At 51.5% G+C, this 24,541-nt stretch overlaps 9 protein-coding genes across 9 annotated transcripts; 4 read left to right on the top strand and 5 right to left on the bottom strand.

Moving 5' to 3' along the window:
- Nucleotides 1-465: 465 nt before the first annotated feature.
- On the top strand, nt 466-1,413 carry GCG54_00012398 (uncharacterized protein; the record flags this gene model as incomplete). Its single annotated transcript, XM_045412276.1, has 1 exon — nt 466-1,413. The coding sequence occupies one exon, from the start codon at nt 466-468 to the stop codon at nt 1,411-1,413; it is 948 nt and encodes a 315-aa protein (XP_045261311.1).
- A 979-nt stretch (nt 1,414-2,392) lies between these two features.
- Nucleotides 2,393-2,984, bottom strand: GCG54_00012397 (uncharacterized protein; the record flags this gene model as incomplete). The annotated part of the gene is made up of 2 exons (XM_045412275.1): nt 2,393-2,798; nt 2,860-2,984. 2 exons carry the CDS (start codon nt 2,982-2,984, stop codon nt 2,393-2,395), a joined length of 531 nt encoding a protein of 176 aa, XP_045261310.1.
- A 633-nt stretch (nt 2,985-3,617) lies between these two features.
- GCG54_00012396 (uncharacterized protein) lies at nt 3,618-4,152 on the top strand (the record flags this gene model as incomplete). Its single annotated transcript, XM_045412274.1, has 4 exons — nt 3,618-3,679; nt 3,703-3,821; nt 3,877-3,953; nt 4,006-4,152. The coding sequence occupies 4 exons, from the start codon at nt 3,618-3,620 to the stop codon at nt 4,150-4,152; spliced, it is 405 nt and encodes a 134-aa protein (XP_045261309.1).
- A 311-nt stretch (nt 4,153-4,463) lies between these two features.
- GCG54_00012395 (uncharacterized protein) lies at nt 4,464-5,578 on the bottom strand (the record flags this gene model as incomplete). The annotated part of the gene is made up of 2 exons (XM_045412273.1): nt 4,464-4,643; nt 5,090-5,578. 2 exons carry the CDS (start codon nt 5,576-5,578, stop codon nt 4,464-4,466), a joined length of 669 nt encoding a protein of 222 aa, XP_045261308.1.
- A 1,502-nt stretch (nt 5,579-7,080) lies between these two features.
- Nucleotides 7,081-7,544, bottom strand: GCG54_00012394 (uncharacterized protein; the record flags this gene model as incomplete). The annotated part of the gene is made up of 2 exons (XM_045412272.1): nt 7,081-7,210; nt 7,336-7,544. The coding sequence occupies 2 exons, from the start codon at nt 7,542-7,544 to the stop codon at nt 7,081-7,083; spliced, it is 339 nt and encodes a 112-aa protein (XP_045261307.1).
- Nucleotides 7,545-8,910: 1,366 nt separating this feature from the next.
- Nucleotides 8,911-10,434, bottom strand: GCG54_00012393 (uncharacterized protein; the record flags this gene model as incomplete). The annotated part of the gene is made up of 1 exon (XM_045412271.1): nt 8,911-10,434. The coding sequence occupies one exon, from the start codon at nt 10,432-10,434 to the stop codon at nt 8,911-8,913; it is 1,524 nt and encodes a 507-aa protein (XP_045261306.1).
- Nucleotides 10,435-12,723: 2,289 nt separating this feature from the next.
- Nucleotides 12,724-17,001, top strand: GCG54_00012392 (Multidrug resistance protein fer6; the record flags this gene model as incomplete). Its single annotated transcript, XM_045412270.1, has 2 exons — nt 12,724-13,014; nt 13,069-17,001. 2 exons carry the CDS (start codon nt 12,724-12,726, stop codon nt 16,999-17,001), a joined length of 4,224 nt encoding a protein of 1,407 aa, XP_045261305.1.
- Nucleotides 17,002-19,814: 2,813 nt separating this feature from the next.
- GCG54_00012391 (uncharacterized protein) lies at nt 19,815-21,977 on the top strand (the record flags this gene model as incomplete). The annotated part of the gene is made up of 6 exons (XM_045412269.1): nt 19,815-20,153; nt 20,212-20,290; nt 20,343-20,806; nt 20,886-21,310; nt 21,373-21,785; nt 21,850-21,977. The coding sequence occupies 6 exons, from the start codon at nt 19,815-19,817 to the stop codon at nt 21,975-21,977; spliced, it is 1,848 nt and encodes a 615-aa protein (XP_045261304.1).
- A 551-nt stretch (nt 21,978-22,528) lies between these two features.
- On the bottom strand, nt 22,529-23,326 carry GCG54_00012390 (uncharacterized protein; the record flags this gene model as incomplete). The annotated part of the gene is made up of 1 exon (XM_045412268.1): nt 22,529-23,326. The coding sequence occupies one exon, from the start codon at nt 23,324-23,326 to the stop codon at nt 22,529-22,531; it is 798 nt and encodes a 265-aa protein (XP_045261303.1).
- Between the last annotated feature and the right edge of the window lie 1,215 nt (nt 23,327-24,541).

Below are 24,541 nucleotides of genomic sequence, written 5' to 3'. Positions count from 1 at the left end.
ACACCGTAAAAGGTAAACCAATCTCTGAAGCTGGAGATATCGACTGTTCTGTCACGACAAGGTATGCTTTCACCATTTAAGCAAAGCTGTTCAAATTTGAAAGGCCACGAGCCACAAGACGGAAGATGACAAACCGAGATCTCCACTGTATTCGGGAATATCGTGATCAAGACAAGATGCTAGGAATCTTCGCTCACGTGATCTGAAGGCCGACAAGGCGACGCAAAGTAAGCACGAAATCACGAATGTAAGCCGGGACAGGGGTCGTGGACCATGCATGTGGCACAGCACCGCTAAAGATGTACTCAGAAGGGCGCCAAGCGGTGGTTTATAAAGCAACTTCATCGGAATATCTTGACGTTGGAACTTCATCACCTTGTAGATTTTAAAGCTAGGTGACTTGATTGACCTACCTCTCTTGAGTATCTGAAACCCCTCGCCAAGGACACAAGAACATCTAATACAATGACCTCCCCCCTCCCTCCAAACACCCGCCTCGTCAACATCGGCACCCACTCCCTCGCCCTCTACGCCCACGGCCCCGAACCCAGCACACCCACCTCCCCCGTCGTGCTCTTCGTTTCCGGCGTAGCCAGCGACGCCCTCAACTGGCAAGCCGTAGTCCGCCTCCTACCCCCCTCGCTGCGGAGCTACACGTACGACCGCTCCGGCCACCACAACTCAGACCCCTCCCCTCTCCCCCCCACAGCCGAGAACATCGCGCTCGAGCTCGCCCTGCTAATTGAGCGCGCGCCCATCCCGAACCCGCTCATCCTTGTGGGACACTCCTGGGCGGGCGTGCTCACGCACGAGTACTTCGCTCTCAAGGGGGCGAGCCAGGTCGCGGGGCTGGTGCTCGTGGACGCAAACCACGAGACGGCGCCGCTGGTGCTGGACGTCAACGACCCCGTCCTCTGGAAGGTCGCCGCGGGTGTGGATGTGTACGCTGCCTGGGGGTTGGAGGCGACGCATAAGCTGACGCCGGAGGAGTGGGACGCCTTCCGCGCGGCGGAGGCGACGGAGAAGCACAAGCTGATTGCTCAGCGGGAGGATTCGGAGTACGCGCTGAGTTTTGAGGCGCTACGGAGGAAAGAGCTGGCGGGGAAACAGCCGCTTCTTGGGGACCGGCCGGTGTATGTGGTTACGGGCACGCGGAGCCGGGACTGGAGCGGGTTGTATGCTGCTGGAGTGGCGAGGGGGAACGGGACGGAGGAGGAGAGGAGGTATGTGAGGGGGTTGATTGAGACGGTGGATGAGAAGTGCGAGGGGCTGATGAGGGAGTTTTTGAAGGTGTCGCGGAGGAGCGAGATTGTGTTTGCGAGGGAGAGTGGGCATTTTGTGCAGATGACACAGCCGGATGTTGTTGTTGATGGGGTGAGATGGGTGTTGGAGAATCAGCCGGCGACTACTTAGAAGCGGCGAACCTGGTATGAGTATTTGAAGTCCGAATGAAATGTGCGACGCGTAGTTTTGCGATTACGAGTGAGATGTAGTTGCTAAGCCCATATCTAGAGCGGCAAAAAGGAAATTAGACGGCCAATACTCGGGCCTGCATCACGAGACTCTCATTGTCGGCAACTCCATCATGTAAGAGCACACACGCGAACATACACATACAGTCATGAGAACCGCCTGTATCCTGCTTAGAAGCCAACAAGTTGTGTATGCCCGGTCTGTAGATCGGAGACTTGGACGTTAGACGAAGACGAGCTACAGGAACCTTCAGATAAGGAAGGTGGATGATTGACTAGTCGTCCGCTTGGATCGTCTTGGCTCGTACGTCATTATATGTTGTAGGCCGTACTTCTATCTCGCGTGTAGCCGAGGTTGCATTGACTGAATCGTGGCGTGACTCGTGAGCTCGGCATGCGGCACGAAGGTGGGCTTATCACGGTTGAGTTTCTCGGCACTGCTTGCCTAGGCAATGTAGATAGTCTGGAGGCATCTGTTGATTTAGTGCTGCGGACTTCAATTAACCCAAGTCGATCGCGCCTGGTGCTAAGACACAAGTCAGGTGAAGGGTGGTGGTTCGTTGTTGGCAGTCATGTTAGGCATTTGTTGTGGACCTGATCTTTACATCAGGCTTTCTCGTGCGTAATCAATTGCGTACTGCAAAATCAAATCACAGTAGCTTTGTCGATGTAGTTGCTGGAGGTTGCAGTCCAATTTCTGGAAGTTTTGACAAGACAATGCCCCGGCAGGCTACTTGACTCATGCCATGTCAATGACGGGAAAGTTGGCCTTTTGTTGATGTTTGTGGAAATGATTTGACCATAGCCATGGCTGAGTCTGAAGAGATCTGACTTGAATTAAATTGAGATAAAGGCCGTCTAAAACTCCAAAAGGCTGCATACATGCACCCGTGCTACGCTAGAGAGTCAAGTTGCAGAACCTACTGCCTAGCGTGACAGTAATTAGTGTTGACCGTCAGATTATTCCCATTGGCATCCTGAGCACCCCCTGGCACGAAAGTGGTGATACCGCCGTTGACATAGTTGTAGACAAAGCTTGCAGAGGCGTTGCCCCATGTTCCTCTCGCATTCAACTTGAACGAGACTTGGCTAGCTTGCTGAGAAACGTCGTCGATGGTGACGCCCATGCCCTCCACTTCCGTGAACAGTTTGATGTCGGTGTTGAACATGCTGAGAAGTGTTCGGATGATGAGGTCTCTCGAGTCTGAAAGCGTGATGATCCACACCACCTGGAGTGTGTCGAACCAGCCACGCTTCGCGATCGCTGCAGTAGCCTCGGGAGTGTCTCGTGGAATAGCGAGGCCGCAGCCCTTTTCTTGGACAGTACTGTCGAGGGTTTCGTTAGCAAGGCAGTGGATTTGGGGCAATGACCAAGGATACTACATACGATCCATCGGGCGCGGAGTACTGCAGCACGTTTGGCGTATTTGCGATGCACTGGTTCTGCGAGGGTGCGGGCGCAGCAAGCGCAACGCAGAAGATCGGGATGAGGAAGAAATTGAAAACTTTCATGTTGGTGAAGTCAACTAGACAGGTGAAACAGAAAAGACCGTGGAGAGAAGCATCAACCGACAACCCGCTTAGCAAATGACCAGAGGCGAACCTCCCGCGATATATGTACATGTATCAACGCGCAATAAGACTGTTGTCGTAAAGACGGGAAATTGCGCACGTGCGCACGATTAATGAATTCAGGAGATTTCTTTTTCTTAACGGGAACGAACGCGAAAACTTTATTCGCCCGCTGATCGTCGGACTGATACCCCGCGGAATCCGGACAGCCTTATGACTTGACAAATTAAAAGTTTGGTCAATGATAATGAGAAGTGTAACGTGATGAGAAACAACATTAAAGATAAATGATGACAAGAACAGGGGGGCAGTGTTCTCGTGGAGGTATCTAATAAGGTTTGCTATTCTGGGTACAGTCAAATGTTAATCGTTCATGCACTCGGACTTGACCTATCGGCGTTGCCGGGATCACCGCTGCATCTACAATCGTGCAGTTCGCATGGCCCGAAGATATAAGTCAAGATAACCGCATTCATACCACAGGGTCATGCTCGATGAATCATACTTGCTCCGATCTTGTTCGACTAATTACTTTCGCTTCAAGCTGCAACAGCTGCTCACGTTCGTTTCAACATGCGTTTACAATTTTTTGCCGCGTTGATAACGCTTCTGTACGCTCCCCGCATTGCAATTCTGTGACTTCGCTAACACCGAGTAGCTCTGGTGTTCTGGCAGACTCACATGACTACTGTGCCTGCCAGCAGTGGTCCAATGGTCCAGTTGACCACGTAGCGACAGCCAAGGTCGCTGCGAGAGCGTGCTTTGGCTACGTTTGGGGTAGGCCTTTCTGCGAACCTTTTACTTCAACTTGACGAACTGACAACATGATAAGGTCCATCTGAGCATTTGGCTGATTCGCAGACAACCTGGAACGCCCACAGCCCAGGACCTCGATTTGAGGGGCGATATGTAAGCTCAGCTCTTCAACCCCTGATTTCAAAGGGTCTAACAGCATCATTAGCTACAAAATATGATCAAGAGGTGGAGGATTGATGGAGACGACTTCTACAACCGCTGTCGCGAGGCGGGAGCGGGAGACAGCACATGTTTTGGCTGCTCGGATCTTCAGGTAAATAGCGACGGAAGAGTGCAGTGCAACGAAAAGTAGAGTCGTATACAATGAGATTTGAAGTCTGAAAGCGATCATACAGGCGTTGCGTATCGTTAGTACTCGACTCTGCAAAATAATTTGACACCTCGGATGGTTGGAAACTGAATGATGGGACTCTGATGTTTCGGCGGATGCCTTGAACTACCCAGTCGGATAGTATTAATATAAGACGAAGGAACGACAGGGACGACGACGACGCGGATTATAATACAGATAGTTCAAAGACCAAGTTTGGCCAAGTACATACAAACTTGTCGGCCAAGAGCAGCTTCCATATAATTTCCTTTCCTGACATGCGAGACCTCTACCTAAAGAATCTCACCAAAAACAAGATTCCAGTCTGGAGCCCATTGGAGAGCGTTGAGGTCGTCGACAAGCATGTCGTCAATAAGCAGTGAGCCATCTTCAAAACCAAGGCCGCTGTTCTCTAGTGCGACGGCGTTCCATGACAGATTCTTGTCCGAGAAGATCAAAGTCTCAATCTCGTCCTCTATCGCAACAGCTTCATGGGCAGACAGTTAATTTGCCCACGTAAAGGCAGATGAAACCCTTTGGACAAGTGGTCTCAGCTTGTCAGCACATCTCGTCGCTTCGCCCCACCGTTGCCCGATGTTGGATAGGACTTGCAGACACTGAGGAAGCAGCGTTTGCATCATGTGTTCCGCCTGATCCCTGAATGGTTGGTATTACCGCGAAGACCATGATGCGTGCAGCGCTATCATGGCGGTTTCAAACAATGTTTGTACGCCGTGCCAGGGATAGAACAGCCGCCCGCGGCGCTCTTGGCCCACATAGTCCTCGATTAGTCTCTGCATATTGTAGTCCTGAGAGCCTTTGTGTTCTTCTCAGGATTCTCATCAAATGCCACAATATCGGCTTGCAGGCCCTCTGCGAACCTCCCAAATCGCCGCCCGCACAAGTCTCCTCCACATACCTCCCAACCCCCTACAGTGCAGGGCTCCAACATATCAACTACTGGTATACTGGCCTCGATCATCAACTCTAGCTCCCGAACATTGTCGCCATGCGGATAGGTTCCCGTGCCACCACCACAAGCTAGGCGAACTCCAAGGTCGTGCGCCCGTTTGACTTGCTTTAGTATCTGGTCAAACCATTGGGCGTACAGCTTTTCTGCAATCGCAAGAGTAGGCACCATTATGACTCCCTTGTCAATCATACGCATAAACATGTCATCGGTGCCAAAGTAAACATGCTCAATGGTGTTGACCCCGGCCTCGATGGCTGCCATCGCGCCCTTCAATGTGCAGCAGTGCGCTGACACTGGGGCGCCCGCTAGCTCCGATTCTTTGACGATCATGTCCATCTCTTCTTTGGAGAACACCAAGTAGTCCGGGTTAGGGTCTTTGGGGGGATGCAAAACACTCGGAATGTAGGGGTGTTGCTGCGCAGGGGGCGATCTCATGATTCTCCGACGGTAATCAGCAAAGAATTTAATAACATCTGCTCCTGCTGCAATTCGTCGCCGCACTGCCTGCCGGCATTGATCGACCCCATCAACGGCATCCGCTCCGGCTGGTAGGCAGTGGCCGCCGGCGCTATTCTCAGTACGTGGCTCGAAAGACCCGGTGCTGGCAATCACCTTGGTTGCCACGAACAAGCGTGGCCCCTGGGCAAGCCCACGAGCGATGGCGTCTCGGAGGTTTACATCGCATTCTTGCATTCCCTCCGATCCAAGGTCCCTGTTGTAGGAAAGGAGGAAGTCAATAAGTATGTCCGGGCATCATTGGCGGCAACCGGCTGGAAGAAGTTGCGTACCTGTAGGTTGTATATCCTGCAAGCAAAGCCGTTCGACAGTGGTTGACTCCGCGGACAACTCTTTCTGTCATGCTCTCGTCTCTCTTTTGTTGAAGAGCACCCGCTACACTAACAGATATCAGTACACTCGAGAATAGTCCGAATACAGATGGTCGACTCACTCATACGAATGCAAAAACACGTGTGTGTGTGCATCCACGAGGCCTGGCATCACATAATTCCCTCGTAGATCGATGTCTTGCTCTTGCAGAATGTGTGTGAATGGCCGCTCCTCGTCGTTTCGCACAAAGACGCGGACAATGAGGCCAGTTGACGAATCAATGGTAATGGAAACAGTTTTGCGAACTCGCTTGACTAGAGGGTCAAACAAAGACGAGGTATGCAGTGTGTATTGCGTCATGATAATGTGATTTCGGTCAATAGTTTTATGTCGGAATTTCGTCGAGAAATAAAAATTGCTATCTACTAGAGAGTGCAAGGGAAGGAGTTCAAGCGAGCGGTCTTGATGTGTCGTATGGCGCGGTGCGATGCCCTTCAGTTTTCAGCTCACTGGCCGGCGGGTCAAACGAGTTCATTCAGTTGAGATCGCGCGTCGGATCAGCGCGACCAATTTGGATGGACTGTCGTGGAAAGCCGACCCCGCAAAAGATCTGGGAATGCCCAGCATCTCCTTGTTCCGACTCCTCATAACAAAGGATATCAGCAAGACGACCCATTCAGCCCATCGAGAAGCCCGCTTTTCCCCGCGAGCGCTCAATCTGACAGTACCTATGAGGTGATGACATGTAAGTGATTTTGAGGGGGAAAGAGTTGTGGAATGTTGAGCGTAAAGAAACAGAGAACATTCAATACCGAGTTATCTAGTGGGGGAAGTCGAATGTGCTAGGATATATAGCCACTTGAATATTTTGATGCCAGTAAGAACAGGAACAACGAATAGCTCTACATGGCATCTCTTACCCTGCATCCAGCACGACCTCGGACTTGGCCACGTCCAGAAAATACGCCGGTAGCAATCAGTCCAGAGAACGCAGTAACAATGACGAGGCCAGAGTCCAGGATGGCCATTTGTAGGCCCAGCTCCCACTTGGTGTACTAGCAAGATAGAAGGTCATTAGTAAACGCCAGAGAAGAAGGGGGACTCCGATATTACGTAGACGCATCGCACAGGTAAGGGTTGGTGAAAGCGTGCAGAAACAGCAGACCCCAAAATGGAAGGTAGAGAGACGGGTGGGCACTTGTGAGAAGCCTGTTACTCGAGATTTGCATGATCATATACCTGGGCACGAGCTGAATCTCCCCCGATCAGATCCAGATCTTCCATGATCATATTGAGTCTAGCCTGTCTGAGAATTTCGACCTAGTTATTGAGCGAACTCTTGCAGAATTGAGTTCTTTTCTTACGCAATTGCCGTGTGGTTCAGATAACTGAAGAGATACATCACCCATATGATAGGCACCAGAGTCACGTCTAGCTTCCGAACGAGACTCTTGGACGTGCGGAACCGGTTACTATCTTGCAAAGATTCCGCCTCTGCTTCATATTTTTTGCGTTTGACGACAGTAGGGTGATCGTCGTGTTCGACATAGGTGCCTTCCTTTGCAATAGACATGCTGGCTAATACATTGAAAGACGAGTTCAAGGCTGGTCAAAGGAGTTTGAGCAAGGTGGCAGCATGGAAAAAAACTGCGTTGGATAATGCGTTCCACCAGATGTGGCCCTGGGCTTACAGCAATGAAGCTTGCAACTATTTATAATATTCTACCTTTCATACCAGAGTCTCCGCGACCCATCCATACAATCTAGGAACCCGTCACGCTATTGGTGTTTCATCCCCCGGGGTAGACGGAGACCAAGTACTGCGGGGACTTTAGGGGCCGATGGGCCCTCTCACGCATTTGTGTTCAAGGGTTCAGGCGGATGTCTGTGATTCCAATCTATCAACGGGCACATGGCCCAGAGTTGAGTGGCAAATACCACATGCTACAATACATGATCCACCAAATGCGTCAAGCTAGCTCATACACACCACTCATTTCTTTCTCTATGAAGAATAACATCTCCGGTATCAAGCCGATCTTGGCTGCCCTTCGGCAATAACGTTCGCTTCGGGTACTAGTAGCCCTACACAATTTGTAGGCGCTGGAAGGTACGCTGCATGAAGCACAATTTCAGCCCAATTTCAGCTCAAGCATTCTCATAGCCTTGGGAGTGTATCACATCAGACATCTGGCGCAGAAATCTGAACGGGAAAGCTGCGGTTCGGGGGTTGGGGGGCATGATTGTGCATAAGTGTGTTGGCCCCCAGTTAGTCCGGAGTGCATGCTTTCAACTTGTGCATTATTCAAAGAATGTAAGAAACTGCGTGAAGATACAATGCCAATATTGAATGCAATCTGAGTAAACTAACAAGACATGAGACAAACCAACTCCCGTTTCAAAACCCTGGCATGGTCCGAAGATCCGCCCACATACACTGGCTCTGCTCCTGTGAATCATCGCAATAGCCTCTCGCCTGCGTCCTCGACATCTCCGTTGTGCGACTTGTCCACTTCTAGTCTTCTCATAAGGCAAGACGAGATCTCGTCAGACGATCAAGCTTGCCTTGCCTCTGCTTCTGCCTCTTCCCTCCGTTGTGCCCGTGAGCGTGCCCGTTCGTCCCGTTCTAAACGTGCCAGTACATCTGTTAGTTCCTGTATTTCCTTTTCCGTTCTCTTCTTTGACCATCCCTCTTCCTCTGCCCATGTCGCTTTCAATTCTCTCAAACGTTCCCGCATCCTTTCCAGAACTCCAAGCGTCGTTCCCGTCGCCGCCCTCTCCTGACCTTCACTCTCCTCCTTCTCCTCATCTCCACTCTCCTTCTTCTCCTCATCTACTTTCTCCTCTTCCTGCTCATCTCCACTCTCTTTCCTTTCCTCATCTTCATCGACCTTCTCGTCATCTTCTTCCATCTCACGAATCTCGCTCGGCTCAGAATGCTATTCTTCATCCGTTAGGGACTCATCGGCGGCGCTGTCGGCATACTCCGGGGTCGCATCGGCCAGTCTCGGGTGGCTTTGAAGCATCTTGGCAAGTAACCTTTTGGCGTTGTCTTCGAACCTTTCCTGGACAAAGAATCTCAAATATCTTGTGTCCTCTTCTTCAGCCTCGATTCTGGCTGAGCGCGTAGGTTCTATGGCCGGTGAGTTGTCGATGATAGGTTGTCCCTGACTCATGGCGTAGTTGACTCTAGGTTGCTGTCTCAAGGACAAGGAACCACGGTTGACTGGTTGAGGAATAGGAGGGAGAGCATGCATAGCAAAGTCTCGGGTTTGTTGATTCGCGATGAGGTCCAATGCCCTGAACAGACGCCGAAGCTTGTCCTTCGTGCGGGCTTCGATTCCATTCCAAGGAGAGTAGCGGCGAGACTCGGTCAAAAGTCCAAACTGTTTCAACATCCACGCATCAAGTCTGACTCTGTTCTCGGCTCGCCAATTCGTATCGTACCAGCCGTCCAGGTCCTCGAAGTCATTGTGAGTGAACTCGTCAAAGGGATGAAGGGGCCGAGGGAGCTGTTGGTAGAGATCATCCGAGTTATCGAAGAGCTTTTCGCCGTCCCAAAGCGTGGACCACACCTCGCAGACCAAAAACTCAAGCAGCACAGCTTGAGGCTTGTCCAAGATCTCTCCTCCGCGGCGGAAAACAACCATAACGTCATCAGCATTCAGAGCGGAACGTTGTATGCCCACATGTTCCATGTCGACAACACCGTGCATAATTTGCTTTACGATATGATGGCGGACTTCGGTGCTGGTGACGTCGAGTAGGTGCTCAGCGCCGTCAGCTCCAGTGATCGAGATTGGATTGGAAGGAGCGATTAGATTGCCGCGTTCTCCGTCAGGTGCTGGTTCGCGGGTGCATAACTCCTCGATGGTACGGCCCTCGAGATGTTCCATGAGGATGATGCCGATGTACCTCTTGCCTGCTTCTGCCGTGTGGTCATCAGTCTCCAAGATCCACGTACCATAGTAGTCTGGATTGACGGTTCCAAGACCGGTTTTGGTGCGCTTGTGCAGTTCTTGGAGCACGGCGACCTTGCGGCATAGATGGTTGTCAGCCCAGAATGGGTCATCGTACAAGGCTGCATCTTCGGCCACAGCTACGATGTACTGTTGCTTATCATCGAAGATCGGCATGGGCGTTCGCCCCTCATGGGAAACCGGCGTCCTGATGGCCTTGCAACGGAGAATTTGTCGAGAATGGTCTAATCCGCCGGAAATGGTGCCGACAACTTCAAGCACAGCCAGTTCCTTATCCTCGAAATGAATGAACGTGTTTCTGTCGAAATTGGTCGGGTGTTCACCAATAAAATTGTCGAAGGCACGGCCGCTTGAATCGGTTCCTTGCGGGTCAGGGAACATGCCGGTAGTGTGGGGGGGCCCGGGGTTCATGAACGGTCGAAGCACCATCTGCTGACCCTTAGCATACTTTGCGAGGGCGGCGAGCGCCTTTGCGTCTTCCATATCCTCGAGACGCCGATGCGATCGTCTCGCTGTGACGCAGAGAGATGGTCGACGGGTTGTTAAGGGAGGGGTAGTCTCGTGATAATGATTGATAGAAGAGGATCAAATATTGATGGCAATGATCGGCGTGTTTTTGTGTTGTGGTGATGGGTTCGAAGGAAGGAGTTGACAACCGAACCTGCTGGACACAGGAGGAGAAGGAGCAAGTTGGAAGTTTTCTGCGGAAAGGTTGGCGAAGAAAGAGGACAAGGACATGTATAAAGGGAGAGTGAGAAAATTGTGCCAGACCGAAGCGGGGCGGAGTGCTCAAGGTTCGATTGACTCAGCCGAAAGGGTACCAGGCAAATGAAGTTTTGCTTGCAAGAATGGAAGGCTTAGCACCAGTAAGTAGTACGTATTTTCATCAACTTCAAAAACGTTGGTAGATTTAATAGCTTGAGATAACTGTTACCATCCTACAGAGGCTTTGTCTCAGAGCAACCTCGGCAGCAACTTGAATTCTATAGCTGTTTCCGTGGACCCTTGATAAAATCCTGCCGTCAGTGAGTTTCGATGCACTTTAATGCATTGGAGGCTGAGGGTAATGCAACAAGCTGGCAAGACTACCTTAGTCTCAGAAAAGAAAATTCAACACCTTCGATTCACCAATCACCCAAGCTAGCAGCCCAGAAAATGAGGAACAAACAGGATTTAGGTGTCTAAGAAATGTCTTTCTTCACGAGGTGGAAGGTCCAGTGCCCCTGTGCTCCTTCTCGTTCCCGTTTCCTCCTTCCCATTCCCTCCTTCCCGTTCCCTCCTTCCTGTTCCATCCTTCCCTTCTCTCACTCAATACCTACTTGGGAGAGCCATTTTCTCTGCGCCCTCACGCACACTGCAGCCTATGTGATGATCTCGTGGCTAAGGTTCCAACTCTGTAAGTATGCGATCTACTTTTGAATCCAGACATTTAGCTGACCCCATGGCAGACAACTAAAATGGCAGTGACTTGGAGCGATCTGCTTGTTGGGAAGCCAAAAAAGGCAAAGTTGAGGCGATTCCTCCCCAAGCTCAAGATACATGTCACGTTGAAAAACGCACCGGTGTCATCTATATCAGAGTTCATCCAGAAAGGGGTTAGAATCCCGGAAACCCCCAAGAGATTTCCCAAGGGATTTTTGAGCAAATTCAAGACTCTCGTGAAGAACAACGAGCTATCCCAGTCCGCAATAGAGTACATGACTGCAAGCACATCGCTCAGGGGACATCGCGGAGAGGCTATGACCGACACAACGTTTAAGTCTCACTATCTTCCGGCGATCCACAGGATACTTGAGGTTAACGCCGCTGATATTGAAGCGATTTGGGGAGAGTCCGGTTACCTCTCCTGGGACGAACAATCCCAGATGAAAGTCGCGACTCGCGCAAGGGGTAAAGGCGTCGAAACATTCATTCCGGACCATCTCTTCAACTGTACCAAGAATGAGCCATTCACAATACACGCTACTGTGAATGGCGTCGCCATTATTGAAGCCAAAGGACCAAAGATCGTGGCTCGATGCAAGCTCGAGATGGAGCAGAAGCTCAAAGATGGTGCGAGAGGCCAGAGATGGACCAAACGTTCACGACACCTCCTGCAACAGGTCGCGTCTTACGCAATAGTCTATCGACTTCGCCATGTGGTTCTTTTCGACGACGAAGTAGTTGTGCTGGTTCGCTTTGACAACCTGGCGAACTGGACCGACATACCGGACTTCAAGCGTGGACTTGGCAACACGATGAGGTTGCAAGTTGTTGAAGACCGATACCTTTGGATCCGTTTTGTCGCTCGTTTTCTTCTCTCTGCTGCTAAGGATAAGGCAATCGCCTGAAGGAGGAGCAAGCGAGGATGGTTGACTGCCAAACCGTATTGAAACGGCGACCCCGAGCAGGGTCCGATGCCGCTATCGATCGGCCCCACGGCGTCATCCCGGCTCCAAATGGACGGGTCGCAACGCGTAAGCGCGACCGCCGGAATGCAACTTTTCAAGGGTTAGTGCTTCGCATCGAATGATCGTCATGTAACCCTGTCGCAATGGCCGGCGCCAAGTGTGGAGCAGTTGCGATCGCCTTGACAGGCTGGGGCGCCGAGAAACAGTGAGTTTATCTCTGGGTTCATTTCGCCAAGTCGTCTCGCTCCATGTTGCTTGTTGTTTCTCTGATTCTGTTGCTCGAGGTTGTTGCTGTTGACCAGGCGAGGAATAGGCTGGCCTATCAATAATACCTAATCCCATTTCTTGGCGCGCACACACCGATCGGTGGATCAACCTCACCATGCTCTTCGGCAAGCCCAGCAAAGGCGAGAAGAACGCCGGCGTTATCTACAGCTCCGAGCAGCAACCTGCCGGCCAGGTCGAAGCGCAACCCATCGACGCATTATCAACAGAACCATCCTCCGAGTCTGCTTCGACATCGGGAAGAAAGCAACGCAACTGGTCACAGCGTCTCAACCCACTCAAGACGAAATATGTGCCCCTAGTTCCTGACAAGCGTCAGCCATCTTTGGAGGCAGGAGCTGGATTCTTCAGCAGACTGTTGTTCACTTGGGTCACTCCTCTCATGCATGTAGGTTGAGACAATTTTGAACTGGCATATTCAATCATTCTGACAAAAGGTTAGGTTGGCTATCAGCGGCCGTTGGAACAAAACGACATCTGGGAGGTTAACCCCGAGCGCAGCGCCGAGGTTCTCGAAGTCAAGTTCCGCCACGCATTCCAGAGGCACACGGCAAATGGCAGCTCACGCCCTCTCTTGCGCGCCCTTCTCAGCACCTTCAAGAAGGAGTTTGTCGTCGGCGCGCTGTGCCAGCTTGGCAGCACCGTGGCATCGACCATCTCGCCCTTCTTATTGAAGTACCTGATTGCGTTCGCAACTGAGGCCTACAATGCAGCCAAAAATGGCTCGGCAGCACCGAACATCGGATACGGTGTCGGTCTCGTCATCATCATCACTTTTTTGCAGATCGTCATGACGCTAAGCATCAATCACTTCCTGTATTTTGGCATGACGGTAGGCGGCGAGGCAAGAGCCGTCTTGATGTCTGTCATCTTCGACAAGGCCATGAAGATCTCGGGGCGCGCCAAGGCTGGCGGTTCATCCGATGTCGCACTCCCACCTAGCGAAATAGCTCCTGGCAGCGACGAGGAGAAGAAGTGGTACAAGAAGCTACTCAGAACGAAGAAGAATCAAGACAAGTCGAAGAAACCCGAGACCAAGTCTGAAGGAGAGAGCGGGTGGAGTAATGGTCGCATTGTCAACCTCATGTCAACAGACACCTACCGCATCGATACGGCTAGTGGCTTCTTCCACCTTCTCTGGGGCTCGCCACTTAACATCGTCATCACAATGGTCCTGCTTCTCATCAACTTGACCTACAGCGCCTTGCCAGGTCTCGGTCTATTGTTCATCTGTTCCCCCGCTCTGGGGCTGGCCTTCAAGGCTCTTTTCAAGCGTCGCTTCGCCATCAACCAGATCACGGACGCTCGTGTTAGCCTCACGCAGGAGGTCATGCAGGCCATGCGCTTCGTCAAGCTTTTCGGCTGGGAAACGAGTTTCTTGGGTCGCATCGACGAGATTCGCAAGAAGGAGATTAGGTCTATTCAAATTCTGATGTCCATCCGCGACGGTATTCAGGCTGTTTCCATGAGCATGCCCGTCTTTGCCTCAATGCTTTCCTTCATCACGTACTCGCTCACGAGTCACTCCTTGAACCCTGCGCCTATCTTCAGTTCACTGGCTTTGTTTAACAACCTGCGGATGCCTTTGAACATGCTCCCTATGGTCATTGGGCAAGCGGTCGATGCTCTAGCGTCTGTCAAGCGCATCGAGGAATTCCTACTTGCCGAGGAGTCGACGGACGACGTCCAATACGATTACAATGGTCAGAACGCCATCACGGTTGAAGACGCGACATTCACTTGGGAGCAGACATTGGGTCAGGCACGCGAAGGCCTCAGCGATAGGGAGGACGGCCCCGGTGTCAGAACCCCCAGCACAATCACCATGTTGGAGCCATTCCACATTCCCAACCTCAACCTGGCTATCGGCAGATCAGAGCTGGTGGCTGTGATTGGGAGCGTTGGGTCAGGGAAGACGTCGCTATTGGCTGCTCTGGCTGGTGAGATGCGCCAAACGGGCGGTTGCTTGACACTGGGTGCCACGCGTGCTTTCTGCCCGCAGTACGCCTGGATCCAGAACGCTAGTGTTCGGGATAACATCATCTTTGGACGCGAATTCGACCGCGAATGGTACGACAAGGTGACGGAGGCCTGCGCTCTTCGGACCGACTTCGAAATGCTTCCCGACGGCGACCGCACTGAAATTGGCGAGCGCGGCATCACTGTCTCCGGCGGACAGAAACAACGCATCAACATTGCCCGTGCCATCTACTTCAACGCCGATATTGTGTTGATGGATGACCCTCTCTCTGCAGTGGATATCCACGTGGGAAAACAGATCATGGACAAGGCTATCTGTGGCTTGCTATCAAACAAGTGTCGCATCCTAGCAACACACCAGCTTCACGTCCTGAACCGTTCTGACAGGATCATATGGCTGGACGAGGGTCACATCAAGGCTGAGGGTAGCTACGAAGAGCTCATGTCCGGAAACGAGGAATTTGAGAAACTGATGGCGCTCACTCATGTTGATGAGCAAGCCTCCGAGCTCCACGGCTCACAACAAGACCCCAACACCGTTTCGGCCGAGGAACACGTCAATGAAGAGGAAAAGCTGGTCAAGATCGAAACGCACAAGAGTACAGCGGCGTTGATGCAAGCCGAAGAACGCGCGTTGGACGCCGTCAGCTGGAGCGTCTACGGCGCCTACATCCGGGCCAGCGGCTCCATCCTTGTCGCACCCCTTGTCATCGGCTTCCTTGTTCTAGCTCAAGGATGCAACATCATGACAAGTTTGTGGCTATCATGGTGGACCGCAGATCAGTTCTCCAGTGTTGACGAGGACACCTACATCGCCGTTTATGCAGGCCTGGGCGCAGCGCAAGCGATATTGATGTTTTGCTTTGCCGTATCCATCTCGATCTTTGGAACGCGCGCTTCAAAGGTCATGCTCAAGCGCGCCATGACCAAGGTTCTCCGCGCTCCCATGTCCTTCTTCGACACGACACCACTAGGCCGCATTACGAATCGCTTCAGCAAGGACATCGATGTCATGGACAACACCCTCACCGATTCCCTGCGCATGTACTTGCTGACCATCAGCATGCTGCTCTCAACGATGGCCCTGATTCTCGCTTATTACTACTACTTCGTTGCGGCCTTGGTGCCGCTTTTGATCATCTTTCTCTTTTCCGCCAACTACTACCGCAGCTCGGCGCGTGAGATCAAGCGCCATGAAGCCATCTTGCGTTCGCATGTCTTTGCAAAGTTCAGCGAAGCAGTGTATGGCACCTCGACGATCCGCGCGTATGGACTTCGTGACCAGTTCACAGCAGTCTTGAGGAAGCAGATTGATGACTTTGACGGCGCGTATTTCTTGACGTTCGGTAATCAGCGGTGGTTGTCTCTGCGCCTTGACGCCATTGGCCTGGTCACCATTTTCGTTCTCGGTATGCTGGTGGTCACGTCACGGTTCACCGTCAACCCCAGCATCGGAGGTCTGGTCTTATCATATATGCTGGGCATCATGGGTCAGTTCCAGTTTGCAGTACGCCAAATGGCCGAAGTTGAGAATGACATGAACAACACCGAGCGCATCCACTACTATGGCACGGGTTTGGAGGAGGAAGCACCGCTGCACATTGGAGAGGGTATGCCGAAGAGCTGGCCCAGCCAAGGCGAGATCGTGTTTGACCACGTGCAGATGCGGTATCGGGCGGGATTGCCGCTCGTGTTGAAGGACATTCATATGCACATCAAGGGGGGCGAGCGCCTGGGAGTTGTTGGTCGCACAGGTGCCGGCAAGTCCAGTATCATGAGCATGCTGTTTCGCCTTGTGGAAATCAGCAGTGGTTCTATCACAATTGATGGGGTCAACATCAGCACCATTGGACTTCAGGATTTGCGGTCTCGTCTGGCTATTATCCCTCAAGATCCGACGTTGTTCAAGGGAACCATCCGGTCAAACCTGGATCCTTTTGACGAGCACTCTGACATTGAGTTGTGGGCGGCACTTCGACAGGCAAATCTCGTCACTGACACGTCCTCGCCGGGAGCTTTGGGCTTGCAGAGCGTGGTTGAGGAAGAGGGTCTCAATTTTTCGCTGGGTCAGCGACAGCTGATGGCCCTAGCCCGCGCCTTGGTTCGGGACGCCAAGATCATTGTCTGTGACGAAGCCACGAGTTCGGTGGATCTGGCTACAGATCAAAAGGTCCAGCAGACCATGGAGAGTTTCAGAGGCAAGACACTGCTGTGCATTGCTCATAGACTGGAGACCATCATTGGCTATGACCGCATCTGTGTGCTAGATAAGGGCGAAGTCGCGGAGCTTGGAACACCTTTGGAATTGTTTGACAAGGGAGGCATGTTCACGAGCATGTGTGAGAAAGGCAGCATCAAGAGGGCGGATATCTTGGAGAAGATGACATCTAAGTAGATAGACCAGCGTTTGCTAATGATGAAATAAATGTCATCGTTTTTGTGTTAAACACTTCCATTCCTAACTTGGATAGTGGTTTCTCCATTTCGTACTTTTGAACGACAAGGGCGAGTCGAACGTCTGGATGGATCAATCACTAGGAGTTTTGCTAGTCGGGCAGTGTTCGTTGGCCATCCGGGCAGTATCTATATACATATATGTAATCCGTAGCCTGTTTCTAAAGTGACTATTATATTCCCTATTCTCACTTTCGTTGTTATTATTATCTATTATCGTCTTTATCGTCATCATCATTATTATCGTTATCGTTATCGTCGTCGCTATCGTCGTCATTATCCTTATTACTCCTTCTATTGTTCTCTCCATAATCACGGATAGGGGACACTGCCCGGATAGCCAACGAACACTGCCCGACTAGCAAAACCCATCACTGGAAGAATCTGAATGATCGTCTGGTCGTGATATGAGGTCAAGGCTCCGGTGGGTTCGTCAGCAATCAAGCTTTCATCGGCGACCACGAGAGCTTGGGTGCTCTGTGTATCGTAGCTATTGATAGCTTCAAACGGAAGGTGGCCTGAAAAATGACACGCGTCGTACGGTATGACCGTGATTTACGGCGATTTGTCCAGTTAGTAAGCGGGATCTGCAAGGTCACATTGACTGCAACTGCAACTCCAGCTCCCATGCCACATGCTGCTCCATATTGTTAGAGCCATAAGATGATGGACCAGGTTTTGGAACAACGAAGTCAGGTGGAGAACTGAGACTGCACGTGGTGTTCGTGAGAAAAGACACAGGTGAATGACGCGGCGGTGTTTGTGCAAATTTGTGCCTTGAGCAACTGGGCTAGGTGGACGCAGAGTGACCTCTGAGTCTACCGTGGCGGAATGTGGCGCTCTATGGAAGTCCATGCAGCAACAAAACCATGTTCAGAAAGCTTACTATTTATAAAAGCCCCCCATTTTGTTGCGCTACTGACAACTGAAATGCGTTGAGTTGAGATCTGAATCTGCACCTTTTGGTCGTGGTATCAAATTGACCGTCGGCAGTCGTGAGTACCACTCTTTTTACACCAACCTCCCTCAAGTTTCTTTGGTCTAGACCATGAACCGTTACGCAAGCTTCAATCCTTTCCATGAAAGCCAGAAACATCAATGTTGTATCCAAAGACGAAAATTACGATTCCTCTCGTCCAGCCAACCAATGTTGTCCACCAGCGTTGTCCACCATAGTAGTGGCTTTTCAGTTGTTGGACGGGAAGTGGGGGGGTCGTCTGAAGCAGAACAGTGAAACATCGTCGTCTCTGAGACGGGAAGTGGGGTCAGCATCCGCCGCAGAAACAAAAACATCGTTACATGGGCGACTCTCAGTTTCGTGGGTACCAGACATGAACCTCTAAATCCCTGGCTCCCGTAGGCCCTTGCGTTTGTCAGGCAGCCCTGTCCCAGTCTCTCATACTCTTAAGACTCGAGTGGTTTCCGGGAATTCCGGTACAACTTTGCGGGGGCGGCCAATCGGACGATTTCTGTTGTTGGCCATGCTCTTCTAACCATTTCAAGAGATCTACATGCGTCCTGTACTACTCTGAATCTGTTCTAGAAATATTCTCGGCCCATGGCCCCGGGTATCGACGGTTTCTCGCCTTGCATGACGAGCAAGACGACGATTTTTGATACGCTTGCGCACTTTTCGTCCATTCTCATCCCGGTGAGAGCTGCTTGCGTGTTCGTCGATTGATCGAGCCGAAGATCCTACGGTCGAGGTGGCAGGTACACCAATCCACGTCTGTTGCACGTCGTGATGCATACATGTGGTCCCTCGCCCAACACACTGTTCAGCCTCAACTGGGCCTGTCAAAGCAAGCATCGAGCCCGCAACTGCTGCCATACCCCTTATGCCATTGCACGGCACATACAATTTTTAGGAATAAGGGACGGATCGCGCTGAAGTCTGCTGTTTCACCGCGCATTCCACCTGCCCACTGGCCACGCAAGTACTCGAACAGGATAGCTTGTGGTCTATCATCCTTGAAGCATGGGGAAGCTCACCCGGCCCCTCTTGGAGCCTCCTCATGACGTTCAATGCAGCTGGAAATTCCGCAAGTGCAAACAATCCAGGGCCCATTGTCAGATGCTTCTGAAGTGGGTTTCTTGGGCATAATTTCTGTGCAATGAAGCGCCCCGGATGCGTGTGTATTTTCGACCTGTTGGCAGCCTTTGCTGTCATCCCATCTCACATGATACAGCGTATCCTGGTGAGACTGATGTTTTGCTAGGGTAAATTTCATGTCTTAGCGATCTTCAGACCATTAGTAATTGCATGTCTGTTGATGATCTGCTAGATTATAATGAGGCATCCTATTCTCCTGACCTAGGTGAACATGGGAGAGCAAACTACGAGATCAAAAATAAATAACAAAAAAAGTATGTATTCCAATTTGCATGATGATCCGCCCTGGGACTTGATGTCCATATCCAGATCGTCTGATTCCCCCCTTCCAGCTTGACGCATTCCCATTCATTCGTGTCTATATAGACATGAGAGATTGTCCAGTATCCCGCTCTTCAAGACTGCAGGCTGACCGCAAAGTATTCTAGTTCCCTCCCGGCCGGTCCGGATATTTTCGAGCATTCTTCTGTTGTTTTTCTTTTCTATCTCTTTGTTTCTTTGTCGTTTTAGACGCTTGGGAGAACCCCAAGAACCAGGGAGCCGTTCACTCGATCCGCTCCCCCTGCGATCTTTACGACGACAGTTTTGCGGTGCTTTCCTTCTTTCTCTGTTACTCACGTTTCTCTTAATCTTTACCGATTATGGAGGGCGACGGCGATGATGGGCGTCTCGGCCCGGCCAATTTCAACAACGCCACTGCCGGCAAGCGCGAATCCAGAATCGACAAGTACGCCAAGCGAAGCTCGCAGATGTTCATTCCGTACAGTGTTGTCGACTTCCGCCATTCACAGGCGCCGGCCCCGAGGTCTCCTGCGTACCCATCGCGAACTTTGCAAGACGACGAGCGGGGGCTGACGAGGATCGACTCCATCGATACGATTACCGCCGAGAAGCAGGAGGCTGCTGCTGCCGTTCATGAGGAAGAGGTGCTTGGAAGTACCGAAATCTACGATAAAGACGGAAATATTCGATTTGTTCCGGTGAGTAACAAAGAACAATTTCAGCGACTTGGTCCTTTGAGGCTTACTTCAATGGCAGACTCCTACCCCTGACCCCAAGGATCCCCTGAACCTCCCCGAATGGCGCAAGTGGCTTGCTGTTGCTTCACTCTGCTTCTGTAAGCCTCTCAAAAAGGAAATACCGAGCTTCCGTTTCCTAACAATTCAAAGTCGGTTCCGTCTCACTCGCCGCTGAAATCGCCGTCGCTGGATTGCTGCCCGTCTTCATCCTGGAATACTCTGGCGTCGACCCTGCTTCGACGCTTAAGCATGCCGACCTCAAAGGCAACCCGGACCCTCTTGGCGTTGTGCCACCGGGTGTGACTCCCGTATCTCTAGCTTCGGTATCGCTTCTGGCCACCATTCCCATGCTTAGCAACGGCATCGCCACATACCTCTTGGTTCCACTCACTGCGGCCATCGGAAGACGTCCAGTTCTCGTCCTGACCTCGGCTTTTTCATGGGCTGGAGGCTTCTGGGCCGGGTACAGCAAGTCTCTTACCAGTCATATCGCCGCAAGAGTCTTCCATGGTCTCGGCTCCGGTGCCGTTGAGGCCTTGCTTCCTCTGATTGTCCAGGACATGATGTTCTTGCACAAGAGAAACAAGGCGGTTGCGTCAATCATTGCCAGTCAGGTACGTCAACAGGACGCTACGCCTCTCTACACATGATGGTGTCTTTATGTGATGCATTACTAACGTGCTTCGCATTTAGGGACCCATGATCGTACTCTTCGGTATCCTCGGCCCCTACATTGCTGTCAACTGGGACTGGCGCTGGATCTACTGGATCACTTCCGCTGTTGGTGTTCTCACTTGGATCATGCTCATTCTGTTTGTTCCCGAGACACTTAGGCAGCGATCCAAGGCGGAACTGGCCGGACATCAACTCTGGCCCGTGGCGCCTGGCGAAAGCCGTACTCAGTTGGACTACGCTACCTACGGCGAACGCACCCGCTGGGATGATATCGGTTTCTTCCAAACCGGAACGCACTGGAAGGATGCTGGAAAACAGATCGTTGATACCATCAAGACCACAATGTTCCCTGCTGTCATGTGGTGCACCCTGTTGCAGGTTGCTTTTGGAATGGTAATGGGTGCGACTGGGCAGGCGACGTCCTTCGCCCTTCTGGCTGCTGGGTGAGTGATAACCTATTTTTTGATTTCTCCAACGTAGAAATGCTGACTAAATTGTTCTCAAGCATCCCTTTCGAACTTACCGGTCTCTCCCAAATTCCTCAGATCCTTTCAACCGTGGTCGTCTTCATCGTCGGCGGCCCTGTCGCGGATGCCGTCTCACTCTGGATCTCGAAGAAGAAGGGTGGCCGCGAGGCTGAGCATCAACTCCCCAATCTCATCCTTCCCATTGTCATGGCCATTACTGGGGCCCTGGTCTTCGGTTATGCCGACCAGAACCACCTCCACTATGCCGTTCTGCTACTTGGCACATTCTTGCTCATGACCTCGACCTTGATCTCTGCTCCTATTGTGCAGAACTACGTCATCGAGAGTTATCCGCAGTGGGCTGGTCCAGTACTTGTCAATGTCTCGACTCTGCGTGTCTTCATTTCTTTCCCTCTCAATACCCAAGTCACGACTTGGCTTCAACAGCTCGGTAGGCCTTCTCATTCCCATTTTCATCAAACACATGTCAGCTAATCATGTCTTCTGCTGAACAGGGCCCATGATGTTCACGGTCTACTTGTCCATTGTACTCCTAGCCGTGTCTACCGGCATCCCGTTGCTCTTCTTCTTTGGGAAGAAGCTCCGCATTAAGACTTCTGAAAAGGTCACCAAGCGTCAGTAGAGGCATTCACATAAGTTGCCCTCGGAAACAGACTTTTTTGTTAGCGTGCACCACCTGTTAGGGTAGTGTGGTCTCCTCGATGCCCCTCGAGCCCGCATAGAATCACCACCGTAAATCGTTTCCAATTTACGAAAGCTAGCAAAAACACCACATCCCCTGTTGCCCTTGAAGTACAAGATCACGCAGAATTGGCTGCTTTTGCGGTCCGAGATTAATCATCAATGCCCCGAGAATCATGTTTAGTCTAATGTATACTAGTCGTTTTGCGTATAGACATGATAAGGGCAGTCAGACTGTCTGGGAGATTTCTGTAAGGAAGAACATGGAATTTGAGATCACCGATGTGAGCAACACGAGACAAAGGAACATGAATTGCGCGACTAAGTATTGCTAAGACCTGAACAAGAACCCCTTATCCCCACCTCCAACTTCTGCACATTACCTTCGCCCTACATAAGGTAGACTGCCATCATCTTCTGAATGAATCGAGTAGCCTAATTTTCTCCTAGGAGGCCAGTACAAGACTTTCGCAAACACCGATTTCAAGCCAATTAGATCGAAACGAGAGAAGTAACAGCTCCGAGCATGTTGATGATCTGCCCCTGGAAAGCGGTGACGCAAGCCTGGATGGAGCCACCAGGAGGGATGATGACGCTGCCGGATCCAACCTCAGAGTCGCCGGAACGAGAAACGCCGATGCGCTTGCCATTCAGCTGGTAGAAGATGTTCGAAGGAGCGATGCGATTGATGCCACCGGCGTCCATGACGTCGACCTCGAAGGTTCCCTTGAGGTTGCGTTTGCCGTTGTTGTTCCATCCAGCACTGCAGGTGGTGAGCTTGCCGGGGTTAGAGTTGGTGTTGGCGACCCAGGTGTGGATTTGCGACTTGTCGACGCAGGTGACGTCCCAAGCACCGGCACCGCGCTCGTTGTAGCCGTGGAACTCGACACACCACTGGTTCCTGCCGCAGGCTCCCGGCTGACGGTAAATGGCGTCAGCGTGCGAGTTCTCGGCAATGCAAGTGACCTTGAAGGTGTTGACGTCCGTTCCGGTGCGGTCGCAGGTGGCCTCTTCGTACAGCCACTTTGCGCCACTGCGGGGAAGAGGTCGGCGGCTTCTGCAGACGAGAGCAGAGTAAGAGCTGCGCTTTTCGAGGTCTCTCACAACGACATCGGCAGGGTTCGGGTTTTGGGAGTCGAGCGAGATAGTGCCCAACTGAGAGAGGTCGATGGCCTCGGTGGTGGTAACCCATTCGACGGCCCTGCGCTCAAGAGGAGCGGCAACGGCACCGAGAACTGCTGGCAGAACAGCAGCGACGAGAGCCGCAGAGTGGATGATTTGGTTGTACATCGTGGAATGAAGGATAGGCAGGTTGTTAAGGGAACGAATGAATAGCAGTTGTGAGCCTGTGTATGATGAATGAATGATTAGACTGAAGGCCGATATGTTCTGAATGATAAGTATGAGATCTGAGGACGAAGATGGCGACTCTTTATACAAAAGCCGCCAACTTAGAGACAGCCACTGCGTTCATAATCCAACCCGAAAGCGACTTCATTCCCCATGATGCAAAGCTTCCAGAAGGCGTATTTCGCCTAGCTCAGGACATGGACTCAGAAGCAGACCGAGACTTCCGACCTGCTGCCGAGGATCCGGAGTTGAGAATAGTGTCATTTTGTGACTTTGAGAGAGTTTTCACCGCTCTTCGCCCATGTGTCCACCTTTGAAGCTAATGGGACCTTTGACGAGCGTTCTCCCATCGGTGGCCCGTCCACTCTGGTGAGGCGAACGCAACAAGGGGAGTCCAAATGCTGTGTTCAAAACGGTGATAACTGTTTTTGGGAGTATCATGACTTCTGTCATTTTTCGGACATTTATCCAATCCTGTCTCTACGTTCATGTATGGCCGATTGTTGTCTGGTCGTTTGAGATGTTTCACGCCGTGATGGTAACTTGCTTTGTAACATTTATGAGGTCTCCAAGGTCAACCGAACAAGCTAGAAGATTGCGGGGCTCTCATCATACTGCGAGCAGAATTTATCCCTCACATGTGAACCTTGATTGAGTAAATGTCATATGCGAGCCCTTTTCAACCTAGGCCGACAGCTTGACTCGTATAGTACAATATTACGAACAGAAAAACTGAAATCCTCGCCGAAGACATGAAAAGCCAGAAAGAAAAGTGAGGCTATCGAAATCTTAATGAGAGTAGCATCAGTGAATGTAATCGATACCGGCTGGCCCGGGGCGGGAAAATGTTCGGTTGTTGTCATTCGCTGATCTGTCAGCAGTCAGCTACCTTTCAACGTTTTGTTCAAGCTTTAACCAAGCTTTAAGCCAAGCCTCCAGGGTCCAGACCTCTCTGGCCTGCGTTCTGGCCTCTGTGACCCCTGTTCCAACGGGGAGTGATGTGCAAACTCATTCGACTCCTGTATATCACCCGTGTTGGTTATTCTCACCTCTGCCAAAACAATATGCACCTTCTAGGTTGTCATTGTAAATGCTGAGAGCAACGATAGTCCTAAGATCATCCTGAAGCTCCAAAGAGTCCGGTGCGATTTCAAT

The sequence above is a fragment of the Colletotrichum gloeosporioides genome, assembly GCF_011800055.1.
Source record: "Colletotrichum gloeosporioides strain Lc1 chromosome Unknown consensus_65, whole genome shotgun sequence".
Lineage (NCBI taxonomy): Eukaryota > Fungi > Ascomycota > Sordariomycetes > Glomerellales > Glomerellaceae > Colletotrichum > Colletotrichum gloeosporioides.
Note: the sequence above shows the minus strand (reverse complement) of the source record. Positions and strands in the feature narration are given on the sequence as shown.